The sequence below is a fragment of the Branchiostoma floridae genome, chromosome 4, assembly GCF_000003815.2.
Source record: "Branchiostoma floridae strain S238N-H82 chromosome 4, Bfl_VNyyK, whole genome shotgun sequence".
NCBI classification, from domain to species: domain Eukaryota; kingdom Metazoa; phylum Chordata; class Leptocardii; order Amphioxiformes; family Branchiostomatidae; genus Branchiostoma; species Branchiostoma floridae.
The window spans coordinates 10,208,617-10,226,186 of NC_049982.1; the positions used below are offsets into that span (position 1 = coordinate 10,208,617).

General features: G+C 40.5%; 1 protein-coding gene across 1 annotated transcript in view; it reads right to left on the reverse strand.

The window, feature by feature from the left end:
- The window catches only part of LOC118413565, a 46,176-nt gene that overhangs the window by 13,218 nt on the left and 15,388 nt on the right, over positions 1-17,570 (reverse strand). The window contains exons 27-63 of the mRNA XM_035817090.1: positions 17,007-17,126; positions 16,471-16,669; positions 16,142-16,236; positions 15,670-15,852; positions 15,379-15,537; positions 14,924-15,079; positions 14,205-14,321; positions 13,949-13,966; positions 13,306-13,620; positions 12,827-12,847; positions 12,044-12,355; positions 11,459-11,575; positions 11,086-11,192; positions 10,897-10,955; positions 10,343-10,503; positions 9,647-9,873; positions 9,374-9,494; positions 8,726-8,936; positions 8,192-8,331; positions 7,682-7,898; positions 7,255-7,400; positions 6,887-7,119; positions 6,621-6,741; positions 5,976-6,208; positions 5,291-5,411; positions 4,649-4,859; positions 4,242-4,381; positions 3,589-3,808; positions 3,173-3,312; positions 2,881-3,003; positions 2,466-2,650; positions 1,929-2,109; positions 1,682-1,771; positions 1,146-1,435; positions 905-992; positions 567-783; positions 216-352 (exon numbers count right to left, since the gene is read on the reverse strand). Coding sequence (XP_035672983.1) covers positions 216-352; positions 567-783; positions 905-992; positions 1,146-1,435; positions 1,682-1,771; positions 1,929-2,109; positions 2,466-2,650; positions 2,881-3,003; positions 3,173-3,312; positions 3,589-3,808; positions 4,242-4,381; positions 4,649-4,859; positions 5,291-5,411; positions 5,976-6,208; positions 6,621-6,741; positions 6,887-7,119; positions 7,255-7,400; positions 7,682-7,898; positions 8,192-8,331; positions 8,726-8,936; positions 9,374-9,494; positions 9,647-9,873; positions 10,343-10,503; positions 10,897-10,955; positions 11,086-11,192; positions 11,459-11,575; positions 12,044-12,355; positions 12,827-12,847; positions 13,306-13,620; positions 13,949-13,966; positions 14,205-14,321; positions 14,924-15,079; positions 15,379-15,537; positions 15,670-15,852; positions 16,142-16,236; positions 16,471-16,669; positions 17,007-17,126 — 5,931 coding nt within the window. The remainder of the gene's footprint in view (positions 1-215; positions 353-566; positions 784-904; positions 993-1,145; positions 1,436-1,681; positions 1,772-1,928; positions 2,110-2,465; positions 2,651-2,880; positions 3,004-3,172; positions 3,313-3,588; positions 3,809-4,241; positions 4,382-4,648; positions 4,860-5,290; positions 5,412-5,975; positions 6,209-6,620; positions 6,742-6,886; positions 7,120-7,254; positions 7,401-7,681; positions 7,899-8,191; positions 8,332-8,725; positions 8,937-9,373; positions 9,495-9,646; positions 9,874-10,342; positions 10,504-10,896; positions 10,956-11,085; positions 11,193-11,458; positions 11,576-12,043; positions 12,356-12,826; positions 12,848-13,305; positions 13,621-13,948; positions 13,967-14,204; positions 14,322-14,923; positions 15,080-15,378; positions 15,538-15,669; positions 15,853-16,141; positions 16,237-16,470; positions 16,670-17,006; positions 17,127-17,570) is intronic.

Genomic DNA, 17,570 nt, shown 5'->3' on the forward strand with positions numbered 1-17,570 from the left:
ATCGTTTTCGTACAGAAGGTAGGTTTTTAAAGAATTCATTATGTCCTTCAGGGCATACCTTCTAAATCTACATTTGGGATATGAAATGAAAAAGACAGACTAGTGATAAAGAAGTGTTTAAGTATGCGCTAAGAAGTATGCTAACTTACATTTTCATATTCTTATTGCCAAAAATCAAATGGCAAAAACGTCTTAAGACAAAAATATAACTTTACCTTCTTCTGGTACAGAACAGTATGGTTGATCATCTGATAGGCTTTGGCAGCCATTGGGGTCCCAGGTGAGGCCGAGCGCATTCGCTCTTGCTGCGCACGCAGTAGTGACGCTCTCACAGAACGTACGGCATGGAAGTCTATGTAAAACATACGTAAACGTGATAATATTCACTTTGCCGTTGTTTGAATTGCATTTATCGTCCTTAGCCAAGGGTGGCATATTGGTTTTGATGAGGTTCAGTTAATAATTTGCTCCTCATCATCGTTTGCAATTAACATGAGATGGATCTTACCATTCTTTAGAAAAAAAGTTTTGCAACCAAGAACAACCAATTCAACAGTTAAGTTTACCTAATTCCTGATGATGTACATTCAGGGAAGATGAACGAGCAGAGATAGAACTGCAGATCACGATGGCAGTCCGCGATCTGGTCAAACGCCTGGAAGGTTCCCGGCGAGAGGTGAAAGGACAGATCTCTCTCCCAGCCCAGCACGTTCGGGTAGGTGGTGAAATTGTAAGGCATGTCCAGACAACGTTCGAACTTCATCGGCTCGCATCCAGGAGAAACTGGAATACAGATTCATCAAAATGTAAAGCTGTTAAATACTGTAGAAGTACGAATAAAGTAAATATATAGTCCTAGGATATTTTTAAAACCAAAAATCTCTACTCAGTGTTAAGTACCTACCTTCTTCTCCTCCACATGATCCGTCGGAGAGAGTAACATCGTCAACTCCTACCTCTCCCTCTTCGGCTACATACGCGTCCAAAGACACCTGTAACAAAATAAGTGATCGTACTTTTGCTAAAGCATCATTGATTACTGATCAATAACGCAAGTCATCAGACAGCAGTAGTAGTATATTGATTTTCGTAAGCACTGATTTGTACACATTGTTATTACTTCTGAAGATGGATATTAAGATTACCTTGAACCAAGGCCATCCTTTATTGATGTTCAGATTGATAGATGACCACTGCAGTTCCTCCTCCTCACTCCGCCCATCATCAGCCATCCCATCTTCATCCCGCCCATCTCCATCATAAGTAGATGACTGGCGCCACGTGCTGAAGCTGTTACCGTCCGGTCCCGTCACGTATACCGATAACCTGCTGCCGTCACCTCTCACGAAATACCGCATCCTCAGGCATTTGTTATCCGTGTACATCGTTGGACTAGTTAGCTTTGACGAGGCGCCATTCAGTGATACATAGTTACCTATAAAACGACATCATTGGATAGAAAGAATTGTTCAAGTTTCCAATTTTTGGATTATTGGAATATTTCATTTTCCTCTCTTCTTTAAAAGTCGGACATATCTATCATTCTTCCGGTACACTATGATGGAATATGTCTTTCGGTAGATCGAAGAAATATATTTACTTGAACGCCATCAATGAGGGTTTTTATTGTTAGTTGTGGTGGTCGAAAACAAAATGACGACCAGATCATCAAAACACTAACCAGAGTCCGATGCTGGCTGAATCCTCGCTGCCTGGCTATTGTTGCCAGCCATCCATTCACAGGTGTCATCGTCAAACGTGCAGTTGAATTCTACGAAAGAAGATGAAAAAAAATGTTTAGAAATCTCTGCGTCATTCAGTATCATTATATGTAAAGAACTGTCCGATCAAATATGAGAAAGGACAAGAAAACCTTAAATTTTATATTGTGTAAAATTCAATGAGACAAAGAAAACTGAAATGGATACCTTTTGCTATTTTGCACGTATCATTCTGAACAGAATCCGGAAAGATACTGTCACACGTGCTCTTATCAAACTGGAACCCTATCTCCTTTATTTCCTCTGCACAATTCTGTCTGACCTCCTCACACAGGGTGCGACACAGGGGCTGGCCGCGTACACCCTCCCTAATGCACTCTGGAACTGCCTGGAATAGGCATTATTTATATTTCTGTTAATAAACAATAAGGCATGTGCATTAGATCGGCACATTTGACATCCAGTTTCTCTAAAGTATTAACGATTGTCATGATACAAAAATATCAAGATCCAGTCAGCTTCTCGAGTTAGGTGATCAGCATAACTCGAGAAGCTGAGGATGGATCGTGATGACCACAAACAATTAAACATGCCCAGTCACAAACAAACGCCATCAAAATGATAACTCATCGAAATCATAATCATAAGTAAAGAATGTTTGATTGGGTGTTGACACAATTATATGTTACAAAGGCATCAGCATCCTGAAAGACAAAACCAATGTCAAAAGTAGAGGAAAATTACCATATGACAGTAGAGGAATTTCACGTGTTCATGACAAGCCGTATCAGCCAGAAGAGACACGTTCTGATGTATGTCAGACTCTTCAATCATTATTGTGCTCTCCTGTCCAAAGTAGTTCGGGAGAAGCGTTCTGTTGTAGGGAACTTCTCCTTGGCAGTACCCCAGCTCAATGGGCGTGCATGTGTCTGAAATAAAGATTAATTTACTTAAAATATTCTGCATAGTAACATTATTGCGTTGTGAGCCATACACTTGAAATAATGCACTCCATGCTGCTTAAGTCTCTGAATTTTCTGCAACTTTGCATACAGTTTATATTGTTCCGCTTTCTTTCATCTAAATTTATTTCAGAATCGTACTGATATAGGACGTTGTCCAGCAGATCAATGTTCAATATCATGGCACAAGTACTTACAGTTGCCGCAGCTATGTTCGTCGTCATTGTAGGGACAAAATCCGTTTCCATCACAGAACTCCCAAGCACCCACACAGCTTCCAGGGGATCCGTAACATTCATATGACCAGCCATCGCACGTCGCTGTATGGAAGATAACATAATTATCACAGTTCCATAAGATGACATTCTACCCACGTCCTGTTTTTGAAAATAACCATTTGCTTTAAATGATTCGATGTAGTTACAACAGTATGGAACTACAAATGTCAAAGTCAATCATTTAAGCATTGACCAAGAACGTTGGCCACACCTTGAGGAGCGAGGCACCCCTCCTGGTAGCTGCTGACTGGCAGGGTGGTACAGCCGGCGGTGTCCCAAGGAATGCCCATGGAAAGGGCTCGGAGTGCGCATGCGTTATTTATCTCATCACAGAAGGAGCGACATGGGAATCTGTGCACGACGAGAAGACATAATTTATTCTTTTTTTAACATAAACACACAAATAGAAACTTGGTCTACCTATGAAGTAAAATAGATAGAATAATCATCTCTGATTAAATTGATTATGGAATTTTACGTGCAGCAAAAATAAGAACCTGAATATCAAAGATTTGCAACGTGGCTGATTCTTCAATTGCTTAGAATTGGCACTTCTATTAGAACCGATTATTGTTCACACTGTGTTATAAACTGACGTCTTGTTCTGCTAGACTAAACATGGCTTACTTGATTCCTGTCGATGTGCATGACGGGAAGTACAGCGAGCACAAAAAGAACTCCAAGTCCTTGTGGCAATCGGAAATCTGATCGAGGGCTCCAAATATCTCTGTTGCGTTTCCGACGGCATCTGTCGGTCCTCGCCACCCTAACCAGTTCGGGAATGACGTGTCGGAGTAGGGCATCTTTTGGCAACGGTCGTAAGGTACTGTTTCACATTCTGACGTTGCTGAAAATGCAAACATATTAGGCATGGTGGCACTACGGATGTTTTGCAACTGTGACTTAAACACTTGGCATAGAATTCAAATACAAAGGTGAAAAATAATGACATGACACTAGTTTACTATATACGCAAAGGATTAGTTTCGTTAATCAAAGATGCAGGTTAACAATGCTACTTAATGCAGTGCGCCATACTCATTCTAATACTGAATTTTATGCATATGTACATGTATACCTAATGTCCCAATGATATGATACAGTCAACTTAGCTTAGAAACATGATAGTACTTATTCAATCATTCGCGAGTATAATTCTTGATTCCTCGCGATTGTAGATTCTCTCCATTGTACATTTAGTACTAACATTAGTAGCATTAACTTAAAAGTCTATCTAAACTTTAGAAAGATCGGTAAAGGAATGCAATTGCTTTGCTTACCACGTGGCGCAAAACAGTCCTCTTCATAGCTGCCTGGTGGAAGCATGGCACAGAGATTAGGGTCCCACTCAATCCCAGCTGCGATGGCCGTGTCCGTACAAGCTTCAATTATCTCATTACAGAAGGAGACGCAAGGATATCTAAACAACAAGAAGAAGTATGTAATGTTTTGGGTTGAAAACTGGTAAAAGTGAGAGACATGTATCAATTGATACAGAGAAATAAGAAAAGGTAGATTCTGTTTTTCTTTAAAGGCCCTGACAAAAGACACGTGGTTTGAAGCACGTTGAATCAATCAAACGTAGCCTGTCATAGTTTTAAACATTAACGATGATTTAAATGCAAAAAAGTCTCAAGTTTCAAATCAGTTTGTCACGATTTCACTATGATACCTATCAGTAGCTCACCTAATTCCGGTAGACGTGCACGGTGGAAATGAGAATGAGCACAAAAACGTGTCTAAGTCCGGATGACAACCAGCAATCCTGTCCGCTGATGCAAAGAACCCGTCTGCCATCGCAACGACAACTTCAATCGGCAGTCCAGGAGGCAAAGCTGTTTCCGAGTAGGGCATGCCTCTACAGCGGTCGTAAGTCACAGGCTGACACGGCTGTGCATCTGTGGGTATAGTGATTAAAAGGAACGTTAACTGCCGTACAGTAACGATAATGATGTGCAGCTCAACCTCTATTTCGAAAGGTACGTAATATATAATCGCCTAATGCCAGACCAAATAATATTATTCATTTGAGCATAAAAACACATACGTAGTAGTTCAACGATGCCGATATCTAATGTTACAAATACGGTCAATGACGAAATTAAGAAATGATAATGATGATTTTCTTATTTCTCTCTTATTTGCTCCAAGTGCGAATAGAGATACTGTTATTTTGTCTGGAATTTGTATGGATTTTGGGTGTGCTGTTGGTTATCTTTAAAGTACCGTAGAAACTGTGTAATTTGAGTGCCAGTAGCAGCTTTTCCATGTACAACAGCATTACAGTCCGTCACCCCAGCTTGTAAATACTAATAAAAGTTCTCCCCACCTATGGCAAGACACTCCTGCGTTCCGTCAGCAGTGAAAACGTCACAGGAGAATGGTAGAGACAATCCTCTTGGTGCGCATGCTGCATTGACCTCCTCACAGACACTTCTACATAGGAAAACCTGTCAAAGGGCCATTGAACCTTGTTAGCACTTTGAGGTATACTAGAAAGTAACTTCTTAATACCACAGCGCTTTTGATACAAATGACACCAAGATACTGCATTTTTTTAAAAGTTTCATTCAATCACGATAAGTATTATTCAACGAATAAAGAGTTTGGAACCGGTTCGAAACCTGACACCATGCATGGCTCGCAAAAAACGTTATTTTGCTAATAATAATCATGAACAGATCTCTACATGCAGTTAAAAAATATATTTTTGGAGGAGGGGGATTGTTGTCACAGGTTTCGACCGGGCCGCCGCCGTATTCCCTCTAACGTTTCGGAAGGAACCTAATGTGATTACCTAGAGGCATTATTCAATTGCTATTTCTAGGATTCAACATCCAATCACATCAGAGGGATGTTTACTTTTTACAAATCTATTGTCTATTCTCATAGAATACTTACTGCCATTGACCAATAAATATATTTTGTTGCAAACACTTCCAGCAGACGGAAGGCGATAATGTGGTTTCAAAAATCACAAGAAAAACACGAAAGGGCCCAGAGGAGACGCTCACCTGAGAACCATTTTCACATTTGGGCAGGAACATTGGGCAGTAAACCTGGTAAATGTTCGGATAGCAAATGGAGAAGTTTGCCAACATGGCGCCGAAACCTTGAAACTCGGTCGACATCAGCATGTCGAGCTGAGAGGCATGGTTGAACATGTTCGGGAATCCAGTGTAGTTATAATCGATGAAAGAACTGCAGAATTCCCATCCGGTTGGTATTGGCTCACATGACGGCGAGGCTGGAACATCAATTTTTCTTTTCATTTACAAATTGCCCATGCTTCATACAAAAGCTTCATCGTGTTAATATTAGCTGGTACATGGTTATCATTTTACATTCAGATAGTTGACTCTAAAAATAGTTTCATTACCCGAGCTTATTGGTACAGATATAAAAATGGTTACTTTTTGAATGGTGATCCAGAAACTATATTTTTAGCATAAAGGACAACATATAGCAATTCCACTACAGGCGACATGTAGAAATATTTTGATAACAAAAAGGCATTTAGACAATGATTTCAATGATAGCCCCCTCGATCATATACTCCTTTTTGCTTATCTTGCACAAAAGTGCTTCTTGGTTGTTAAGCTTTAGGGCACATTTTAAACATCACGCCTTTAACTTGTGACGAAACGTTCATACCCTACCTATGGTCATGCACTCCTGGGTTCCGTCAGCAGGGAAAACGTCACAGGAGAACGGTAGAGACAGTCCTCGTGGGCCGCATGCTGCATTGACCTCCTCACAGACACTTCTACACAGGAACACCTGTCAAAAGGCCATACAACTCTGTTAAGAGGCAATGTACAATATTCAGACAGGTAACATCCTTTCCTTACATGTAGCAGATGATGGAACTTGAGCAAAGAAGAGGTTACAAAATCAGAAAGAGTCATTAGGAGGAGATGCTTACCTGAGAACCATTCTCACATTTGGGCAAGAACGTTGGACAGTACACCTGGTAAATGTTCGGATAGCAAATAGAGATGTTTGCCAACATGGCGGTGAAACCTTGAAACTCGGCTGACACCACCATGTCGAGCTGAGAGGCATGGTTGAACACGTTGGGGAATCCAGTGTAGTTATAATCGATGAAAGAACTGCAATATTCCCATCCGGCTGGTATTGGCTCACATGACGACGAGGCTGGAACAAAAAATAATTATATATTTCATTTTCTAACACCAAAGATCCGTTTCATATAGCCAGACATAGCTGTTTCGAAGGTGTCAAAGTCCATAATTCAACATTATCCTTATTAAATGGAAACACTGCACTAACCTTGCTGGTCAGGAGCGATGCACCCCTCTTCATAACTGCTTGCAGGAAGCATGGTACAGCCGCTTAAGTCCCACGTAATGCCATTGATTAAGGCTGTCAGCCCGCATGCGTTATTTATTTCGTCACAGAAAGAGCGGCATGGGAAGCTGGTTAAGGTGGAATATAGACATATTAGTATTTTATTACATGTAAACTTGATCCATATAGATACAATTTTGTAAATGAGTATACAGTTACTCGACTTTCAACAAGTATCGGGCGCAGTGTAACTACAACATTTTGCACGTCATTCATAAAAACTTATTTGTTGTACATAAAAGGCATATAGTTAACTTTACAGAGCATTCAAGCTCTGTAAATAGATGTCACATTAAGTATACTACAGCTTACTAGTATCTGTTGTTTAACAACTAATTGATTGACTTACTTGAGTCCTATCGCTGTACAAGAAGGAAAGTATAGAGAGCACAGGAAAAAGTGTAGGTCTTCGTGGCAGTACGAAATCTGGTCAAGGGCTCCAAATATCTCTGTTGCATTCCCGATGGCCTCGGTCGGACCCTGCCATCCTGACCAGGTTGGGAATGATGTGTCGGAGTAGGGCATGTTTTGGCAACGGTCGAAAGGTATTGGATCGCATTCTGATTCTAGAAAGACAAAAACTCCACGTTTTATCGCTGTAAATCACAACGCAAACCATTCGATGTGTTGAAATAATAACAATGAACTGCATTTTATGACACACCCTAAAGAACAGATTCTTTAGGGCGTGTTTAATGATATGAGTTTTGCTCAGAAGTTCTTTTTACCGCTGCATGTAACGACATGCACTTGGCTCACACTCAGGTTTACAAGACGTCCTCAATTATCCGGGTTAACTTAAATGTCTATGTAAACTATAAAGAAAACAACGGTAAGTAAATGCAAATGTTTTGCATACCACGAGGGGCAAAGCAGTCCTCTGTATAGCTGCCTGGTGGAAGCACGGTACAAAGATTAGGGTCCCAGTCAATCCCGGTTGCGTTGGCCTCGTCCGTACAGGCATCAATTATCTCATTGCAGAATGATGCACAGGGATATCTGAGCAACAAGAAGCAGTATGCAATATTTTTGGTCGAAGTTCAATTGGATACAGTGCAGAAATGTACCGATTGATATTTTGTAAGGCATAAGAAAATGACGTAAGTTAGATCCAGATTTTCTTTAAAGGTCCTTACAAATCTATCAAACTTAGTCTGTTATAGTTTCGGACATTTCAATGCACAAAGTCTGCTAAATTGTTGGCACAGTACTAATAAATCAAGGATATATTTCTTGCGATATTCGATGGCAGTTTAGGAAACATCAACATCATATTTTACTGCCGTAGCGACTATTTTGCCATCATAAGTTACCAACAGCTATCGTCCAATGCAAGGACGAACCGGTTTCAAAACAGTTCGTCACGATTATCCTATCCTTATCAGTGTCTCACCTAATTCCGGTAGACGTGCACGGCGGGAATGAGAATGAGCACGCAAACGCGTCTAAGTCCGGATGGCATCCCGCAATCCTGTCCGCTGTTGCGAAGAACCCGTCTGCAACCGCAACAACAGCTTCCATCGGCACTCCAGGAGGCAAAGCTGTTTCCGAGTAGGGCATGTTTCTACAACGGTCGTAAGTCACAGGCTGACACGTCTGTGCACCTGTGGGAATAGTGATCAAAAGGGACGTTAACTACCGTACAGCTCAACCTCTATTTCGAAAGGTACTAATTATCTAATGTCAGGCCAAAAATGTATTCATTGGAGCATAAAACAAACATGTATTACGTAGTAGTTCAATGATACCAATATCTATGTTACAAATACGGTCAATGACGATAATGATCATAATGATGGTTTTTCTATTTCTCTTTTATTTGCCCCGGGTCCGAATAGATATACTGTTATGTTTCTGTCTTCAAGGGCGTTCGTATCAGAACTCAAAATCATTTCATGGATTATATATGGATTTTGGTGTGCTGTGGTTATTGAGGTACGCGGAAAACCTAGTGATCTGAGTGCTGGTAGCAGCTTTTCCATGCACAACAGCATTACATTCCGTCACCCCAGCTTGTAAATATGATAAAAGTTCACCCCACCTATGGTAAGACACTCCTGGGTCCCATCAGCAGGGAAAACGTCACAGGAGAACGGTAGAGACAGTCCTCGTGGTGCGCATGCTGCATTGACCTCCTCACAGACACTTCTACACAGGAACACCTGTCAAAAGGCCATACAACTCTGTTAAGAGGCAATGTATAATATTCAGGTAGGTAAAATACTTTCCTTACATGTAGCAGATGATGGGAAGCAAAGAAGAGGTTATGAAATCAGAGGATGAAAATAAGAAAGAGTCATGAGGAGATGCTTACCTGAGAACCACTCTCACATTTGGGCAAGAACGTTGGGCAGTAAACCTGGTAAATGTTCGGATAGCAAATTGAGAAGTTTGTTATCAAGGCTGAGAAGTCTCGAAACTCGGCTGAAGTTGCGATGTCCAGCTGAGAGGTATGGTTGAACGGGTTGGGGAACCGAATGACGTTATAATCGATGTAGGGACTGCAGAATTCGAATCCACTTGGCACTGGCTCACACGAATCTGCAACAACAACAAAAGAATTACATAATTTTCTAATACCAAAGATCCGTTTCATATGGCTAGATATAGCAGTTTTGAAGGTGTCAAAGTCCATAATTCAGCATTTTCCATATCAAACAGAAACGTTACAGGTCTTCGTGGCAGTCAGCAACCTGGTCAAGGGCTTCGATTATCACAGTGACTGTTGTTGTGTTGCATTCCGAAAGGCATCGCTCGGACCCTGCCACCCTGACCAGGTTGGGAATGATGTACATGTGTTGGAGTAGGGCATGTTTTGGCAACGTTCGAAAAGTCGCATTCTGTATTTCTAGAAAGGTACAAACTCAACGGTTTATCGCTGTAAACTATGACGCAAACCATTTGATGTGTTGAAATAATAACAATAAACTGCATTTTATGACACACCCTAAAGAACAGATTCTTTAAGGTGTGTTAAATGATATGGATTTTGCTCAGCAGTTCTCTTTACCTCTGGATGCAACGGCGTCCACTTGGCTCACACTCAGGTTTCCAAGACGTCCTCCATTATCTTCTATGTGCTGCTGGAGGGACCCTACCACAGTCTCTGGGTCTGGAGCTTGCCCGTTGTTCTCAAACTCCATGTCCATACCAGCAATTACACTGCCGGCGCTAAGAGTAATCGGAAAACATTGATTTAGCACTGATATACAAACCGACGTACCTCAAACTATAAAGGACATGCCTGCTTTAGTTGTAAAATTACTTAATCATTAAAGAGTAGTGTCAGTTACTAACGTCAATTCTACACAAGTTATCTTTCCCGAAGGAGGAGAAACACTGACACACTTTTGTGTACTGGTGTTGGAGGTATTTCTTAATGATACGGCATGAGAATGAAATGCAATGATACCGGTACCGGTATCATTGGTATACAACGTTGCCAGAGCACCATTACTGGCAAGGTACTGTTTTATTATTTCTGTTTCTTAAACATGGAAGTGATTTGAAATTGCCGATCGAATACAACAGGCACAGTAGCCGAGAATATATTGATTCATTTACCGAAAACTCTTCACAGTTGCCTGTCGAAAGGTGGAGATGTCTTCAAAGGCCTTGGATACCTGTAGACAAACGATACAGACATGGGTAAATAGCAGACATTACAAATATGTATGTACATGAAAAGGCATTAGAGTTTCCAGTCTTACTATGGCGTAACAGAGTGAATGCATAAACATGTACTAGTGTTACCTCACTCTCCAACGTCCCTGCCAGCATCCGGTACCGCGGGCTATTCCTGTCGTTAAGGTCCTCACTGAAAACTTCACCAGGTAAGGTCAAGTCGGCAGAGACAACCCCTGAGAATAAAACACATGTTTTTCTGTTAAAGATGACAAAATCATTGAATTTAGTTTTTACTTAATGTAAATATCTGGTTACCATGTCATATATTTAACGTGCCATCAATACTAAACATCCCATTCACACACGTGCATATATATATATATATATATATATATATATATATATATATATATATATGGCAAGAAGCACGATATTCTATTTGGCAATGTACAGAATTATTTGTTCTTAGACAAACGAGTGCAGAAAAGGAGAAACCTACTACTGAAACAGCCTCTCTCGTCTGTCTTGTCCCCACAGTTGTCCACCCTGTCACATCTTTGACTCTCCAGGAAACACCTTCCGTTGCCACACGGAATCACTCCGGGTTGGGAGCAATCTAACAATCAAGCAGATGAAAATAACGTTACTTTCTTTCTTCACAGGATTCTGAAAACATTTGTCAGCTTTGTATTCAAATGCAACATTTAACCACCCCTGATAATACACGATGATTTCCTTCAAAACCTTGCCTGGAATTTCGGGTAAATTTCAATGAACATCTACCCTTGCAATTAGCCCTCAGGTATGGGTTTTTAAAATATAGATGCATAAAATAAAGATTTTTACTGAACAATCTGTCCTTCGAAACACTCACATCTTGATAGCCAAGAGAGTAAACGCACTGTCATTGGATATGAATATAGACGTAATATGTATTTCAATATTAGATGCTGGGATTGTTCCCTACCTAAAGAAACAGAGAGTGAGTGTTTTCTACAGATGTTCCATCCACAGCCCAGTTAACTGGTTTTTGTTAATGCTTAATCAATTTACTAAATATATGTCACGGGAAATACTTCGTTACCCAAGCAGACGACACCGACGTCTTCAGAATGGCCACAGTTGTGCTGGCTCCATCCACCTGATGAACAGTCCAGTAGAGTCTCCTCATCTCCGTCGCACTCAACATCGTCTAACCAAATAGAGCCAGTACCCTGTCCGAAATAAGCCCAGCCTTCGTACGAAGCAGCATTGCCATATCCAAGTTGTCTGCAGACGACGTTAGCGGCATTGATATCAAAGCTGTCGTCACAGATGGTGCCCCATTCTCCGTTCCCAATACGGATCTCTACACGACCCTCGTTCGCGCTGGATCCTCCGACAAGCCGTACTTCCACTGTAACAAGACAATTGATATGTGAAAAAAGTGGAAATTTTGAGGTACGTGTATTTACCTTTAAAAATACGTCACTGTTGGAAGAAAAATTCCTATTAACTGTGAAAAAAATATTTAGGTACTTGAATGTCAGGTGTATATTCAATTTATACAACTATAGCATCTCAATATACAGACGAACTTTATTGCACGACATGGTACAATGTATGGCAACGACTATTACACAAAGTACAAAATAGGTGTATAGAATAAGACTTAACATCCTAATTAACATAACAAGAAGGGCTAACACAAGTCTTTGAAATAGTGTTACAATCGAGTTGGGCTAATCATGAGTTTCAGTATTCTTTCTCATTCGTGCGGCAACTGGTATTGCTGTCCTTGATTTGAATACCTTTTATGATCAATTTTATTGATATAATATTATGCTCTATGTGGAGCTTATAACAAAAGCAAAATCACAACACTTACAAGACACGTTGCCTGTTGTATCTGAAAAAAACAGACTAGTTGTTACAAGGAGAACGCATTTATTTATCAAACACAAAAAATCAAAATGAATGAGGGAATGGTAAATTAGCCTTTATCGATATATATATATATATATATATATATATATATCTGCGTGTGTGTGTGTGTGTGTGTGTGTGCGTGTTCGTGTGTGTGTGCGTGTATGTGTGTGTGTGTGTGTGTGTGTGTGTGTGTGTGTGTGTGTGTGTGTGTTTATATGTTTATTATAATCTAACAGACATCGGACATATACAACAATTATGAACAAAACATTATTCATTCGAGCTGACAGGTAATGTTCGTGTAACCGTTTGATACTGAAACTAATGTGTTTCAAACTCCATGGACATAATACGCAACAGTGTGACATTTGCATGAGGAACTGAAAGGATAGTATCACTGATCCATGTCTTCTGTAATAAATTTCCAGTTTAGCTTACTTGAACAGATGACCCCTACATCTTCGTAGTGGCCACAGTCATGCTCGCCCCAGTCGTTGGAAGGACAGTCCAGTAATGTCTCCTCGTCTCCCTCACACTGCACATCGTCTAACCAGATAGAACCGCTGCCCTCCCCAAAGACGCCTGACGTGTATTGTAGTGGAAAGCCATATCCGAGTTGTCTGCAGACAACCCTTGCGTCATTAAGGTCGAAGTCGTCGTCGCAGATCGTTCCCCATTGTCCGGTACCGTCGCTGTTTTGGATCTCTACACGACCCTCGTATTCTGTTGCTCCTCCAACAAGTCGCATTTCAACTTAAGTAAATAAGGAAAATATTTAATCAATGATAAAAAGTATGTACATCTAGATGATTAAAGCTGATTACTTTCTTGACCTTGCGTGTGGAGTACTGGGATCTGCATTTTAAAGGTCTTACTAATAGTATATTGATACGATAAAACGTTTACCTGTTGTACATGTTCTCATAATAAATGGAGCACATTATCATTTATTGCTGTCGCAAGATATAGTGCAAATGAGTATTAAAAAATATACTATTTTCGGTATAGTATTCTCTTATCCTGCCGTAAAAAGTGGAAATACGAGTAGCACAAAATAGTTGGAAAAGTTGGTTGTACTTACGGGACGATGGACCGGAATCTGAAAACGATGTAAAACATAACAATCAATTGCATTAATTCCCAAGAAACAAACAAATAAAAATGTGTTATGTTAGCATTGTAAGATTTATTCGTCACATCTGAAAACCTTGCTGTGATGCTGTATCAATACACAGTATTATAACCCATTTCTAATTCTTGTGATGGTTATTTTGATGTAAAACAAGCCCCGTGAACCAACCGTATTTGATCTAACCTTCATAAGTGTATGAACCGACCTTGACAATCCTGCTCGTCATCGCCGTTCTCACAGTCTATCTTGCCATCGCATCGGAGACTACCGGGGATGCAGGCACCAGTGTCCTCACACGTGTAACTTCCATCCCAGCTACAGGCTGTCAAACAAAGCGCTTTTTATTTTATTCACATTCCCTTAATAAGCATCAGACAAAAAGTACATCTGTTTAAATTAGTCTTCTGCTCAATGAAACACAAAAACAAATAACAGTCAAAATCAATCAAGCCACACAGTGATTTACATCATTCACCCGGACTGGAGACCTGGCGCATCCCCGTCTTGTAATTATCCAGCGAAAGAGGTTTGTCGGTAAGGGGCGGTAGTATAACCCCGCCGTGATCATGACATGTACGAACGTGTGTATGGCGGCTTTGAAAAGGTGTCCTTTGACACCTGACCTGTTCCGCCATACCCTCCATTGCCATTGTATATGGAGAATTCTAATAAATGTATAAAAAATAAGTCAAGGCAACTATTGAATACAACGCTAACATATTAAGACATGATGTGTACTTAGATATAAACGACATGTATCAGTTTGATGTATATGTAATACGGCTACCACAGGTGGCAATGGCAGTCATCAATATTGCAGGACTTCACATTGACAACAGAATTCCGCCTGGTAAAATGTTCACCCATTGCATATTTTTCTCCCTTAAACTCTAGTTTTGCCATTCATCCGATCCAAAATCGTACCGTAGGTGTTGTTCATGATGCTCTTTATCCAGTCAATGTAGTTGGTGACCCTGGCGGATATTCCCGGTTTCCTGGCAATTCCACAGCCGTCACCCCAACTCGTAACTCCGGTCAAATACCATCGGTTATCCTCCCGCGCACAAACTAACGGGCCACCTGGAAGGGAATCGGTGAACAATACATACAACTTATTAGTAAACAATATTGTGTATTTCAATAGCAGTGAGAAGTAGCTCAAATAGTATAATACAATGTCAAACAGTGTTTGCTTTAATTAACAAAACGGTTTGGCCTAAAGGCGGATCATTAGAGTTTCAAAATAATCTAATGTCATTTTTCTGTCAACACCTGAAAATGTTAACACTTATATCCGAACAAATAGGCATTCTCATCTGATTGCAAGTACATTCTGCAACCAGATGAGAGAGGGTTGAAACTGCTACAGGATCGGTTACCTGAGTCTCCTTGACAGGTGTCGACCTTGCCATCCCAGTAGCCTGCACAGATCATCTCCTCCTGGTAGAACCTTGATCCATACGACACATTCGACAGGCACGCGCTGTCTGGTATGAGGGCAACCCTGGCATCTTGCAGGAAGTCTGGCTGTGTACCATCTAAACGCAAAGGGCGGATAAGAATATTTGCAAACATGATGTACATCAAGTTATCTTACTGAAGTTCTAGGCTGGCAAGGTATTTGCGGATGGAAAGTTGCATTATGTATTTTGTGAAGAAAGGTAACGTACTTTCCGTGTTCCCCCACCCCGTGACGAAGCAGTGAGAGTTGGTGCCAAACTCGGTGTCCGCTCCTGGGAGGCAGGCGCTGTTGATGTAGTCGTTGTCTTCGTAGGATTTCAGTTGAAGTACGGCAATGTCGTTCTTGTGACTTCCCGTGTCGTAATCTTTATGAATAACTGCATGTCTGATGCCTACAATTATCAAAAGATAAAGATGTGATGTTGGTCTTTAGATCAGCACGTATCCACGTGATGTATACAATATCACTGCGTAAGGAAAGAAAGTGCTAATCTCACAAAACGATATTCCAATGTTCTAGAGTACAAATACTTACGCAGAAGCCTGTCGTGAAGCAGACAGCATCACAAGTACAAAGAACAGAATTCGTAGTTTAGGCTAAATCCACAAATATTATTGATTACAAGTTTCATTTCCCCCTTTTAAATACATCGTTCTGTTCTGCAATAAAAGCATCTTTACCAGGCTCTTCTCTCCCTTCCTCAAACGGAGAGTACGCACTGCGCCATCCACCCAGCACGACACCGTAGTCTTCCCACCAGGGATTATTGGAATAACTGGAAAAAAATATTTACATAATTTCTACAGGTTCACTAACCTAGTATCAAAAGATTCATATTGCGAATTGTCTTGCTAGCTTCATCCATTTGCAATATTATAAAACCGTACAACATTCAAATAACTCCGCAATACTCTTTTCATTCTTTGTATGCATGTGTATGTATCTATGCGCGGTTGGTTTTGATAACATGTGTGTGAGAGTTTGCATGCCGATAAAGTGAATCACGTACATTTGAAAGTTGAAGGGCTCCAGACAGTGAGCAGCTGTCACGACAAACTGCCCACCGACGAGTGTCCCACCACACACAAAACTGTTGCTTCCTGCAAGTGTTAGCTGCACCTGCCATGGCCACTTCCCCACAGCTGCGTCATCTCCGTATGTTATTCTGGTCCTCTGTGGTTGGATACGCCTCATCCCACAGGTGGAGACTAAACGAATCATTTACATATAAATAGATATAGGTACAATATTCAGGTAGTCAGATGAAGGAAGCACACGAACCCCACACCATTTGGGGACACAGTCAATCAAGTTATTATGGGTATCGTAAAGGTACAAATGTATATTAAAATGTCCATCAAGTGTTGTAATTGTGACGAGTTTGCCAGTCTCCCAAACATAACATGTTAGTCTGTGTAGTACATCGTTCTGTACTTCTGTGGTCGTTCCTCGCGCATAAAAAGTTCAATCCAAGACCTATTAGCTAACCTGAATGTTCAAACTATCATGGTACAATCTGTATGACTATCGAACAAACACACTCACGGTAGGCACAGCCGAGCTCATCGGAACCGTCAGCACAGTCCTCAGCACCGTCACATTTCAAACCCAATGGAATGCACTTGTTGTCATTACACGTGAAATGGTAGTCCTTGCAGGAGGCATCTGAAACGAGACATACGACTTAATGTCACAACAGTATATTGATTTAATCACAACGCCTAACTGCCTAGATGTCAGGGGTCTAGAGCTATATTCTGTCATCAATTTCCTATTAAGATATTACTATTTGACAAACATGATAGAGTATGCTACGTCACTTTTATCATTATATTAGCTTAATCAAAATCGAATACGTTTTTAAGTACCATTCATTCAGGAGTACATAAGGTAAATAAAGTTACTGTTACTTTTCTAGATCTTTTATAAAGTTCTTTACCTCATTCAATGTGGTTGGAAGTGATCAATGAATACAATTGTAATGAAACCTCATCAAAAGTAATTAAAGCAACTACAACGAATGAACCTTTCATTTTTAATAATTTTGGGGATACTATCCCTAAAATCATGTTCACATGTATAACTGTAACAAAACTTCAAACTCAACAA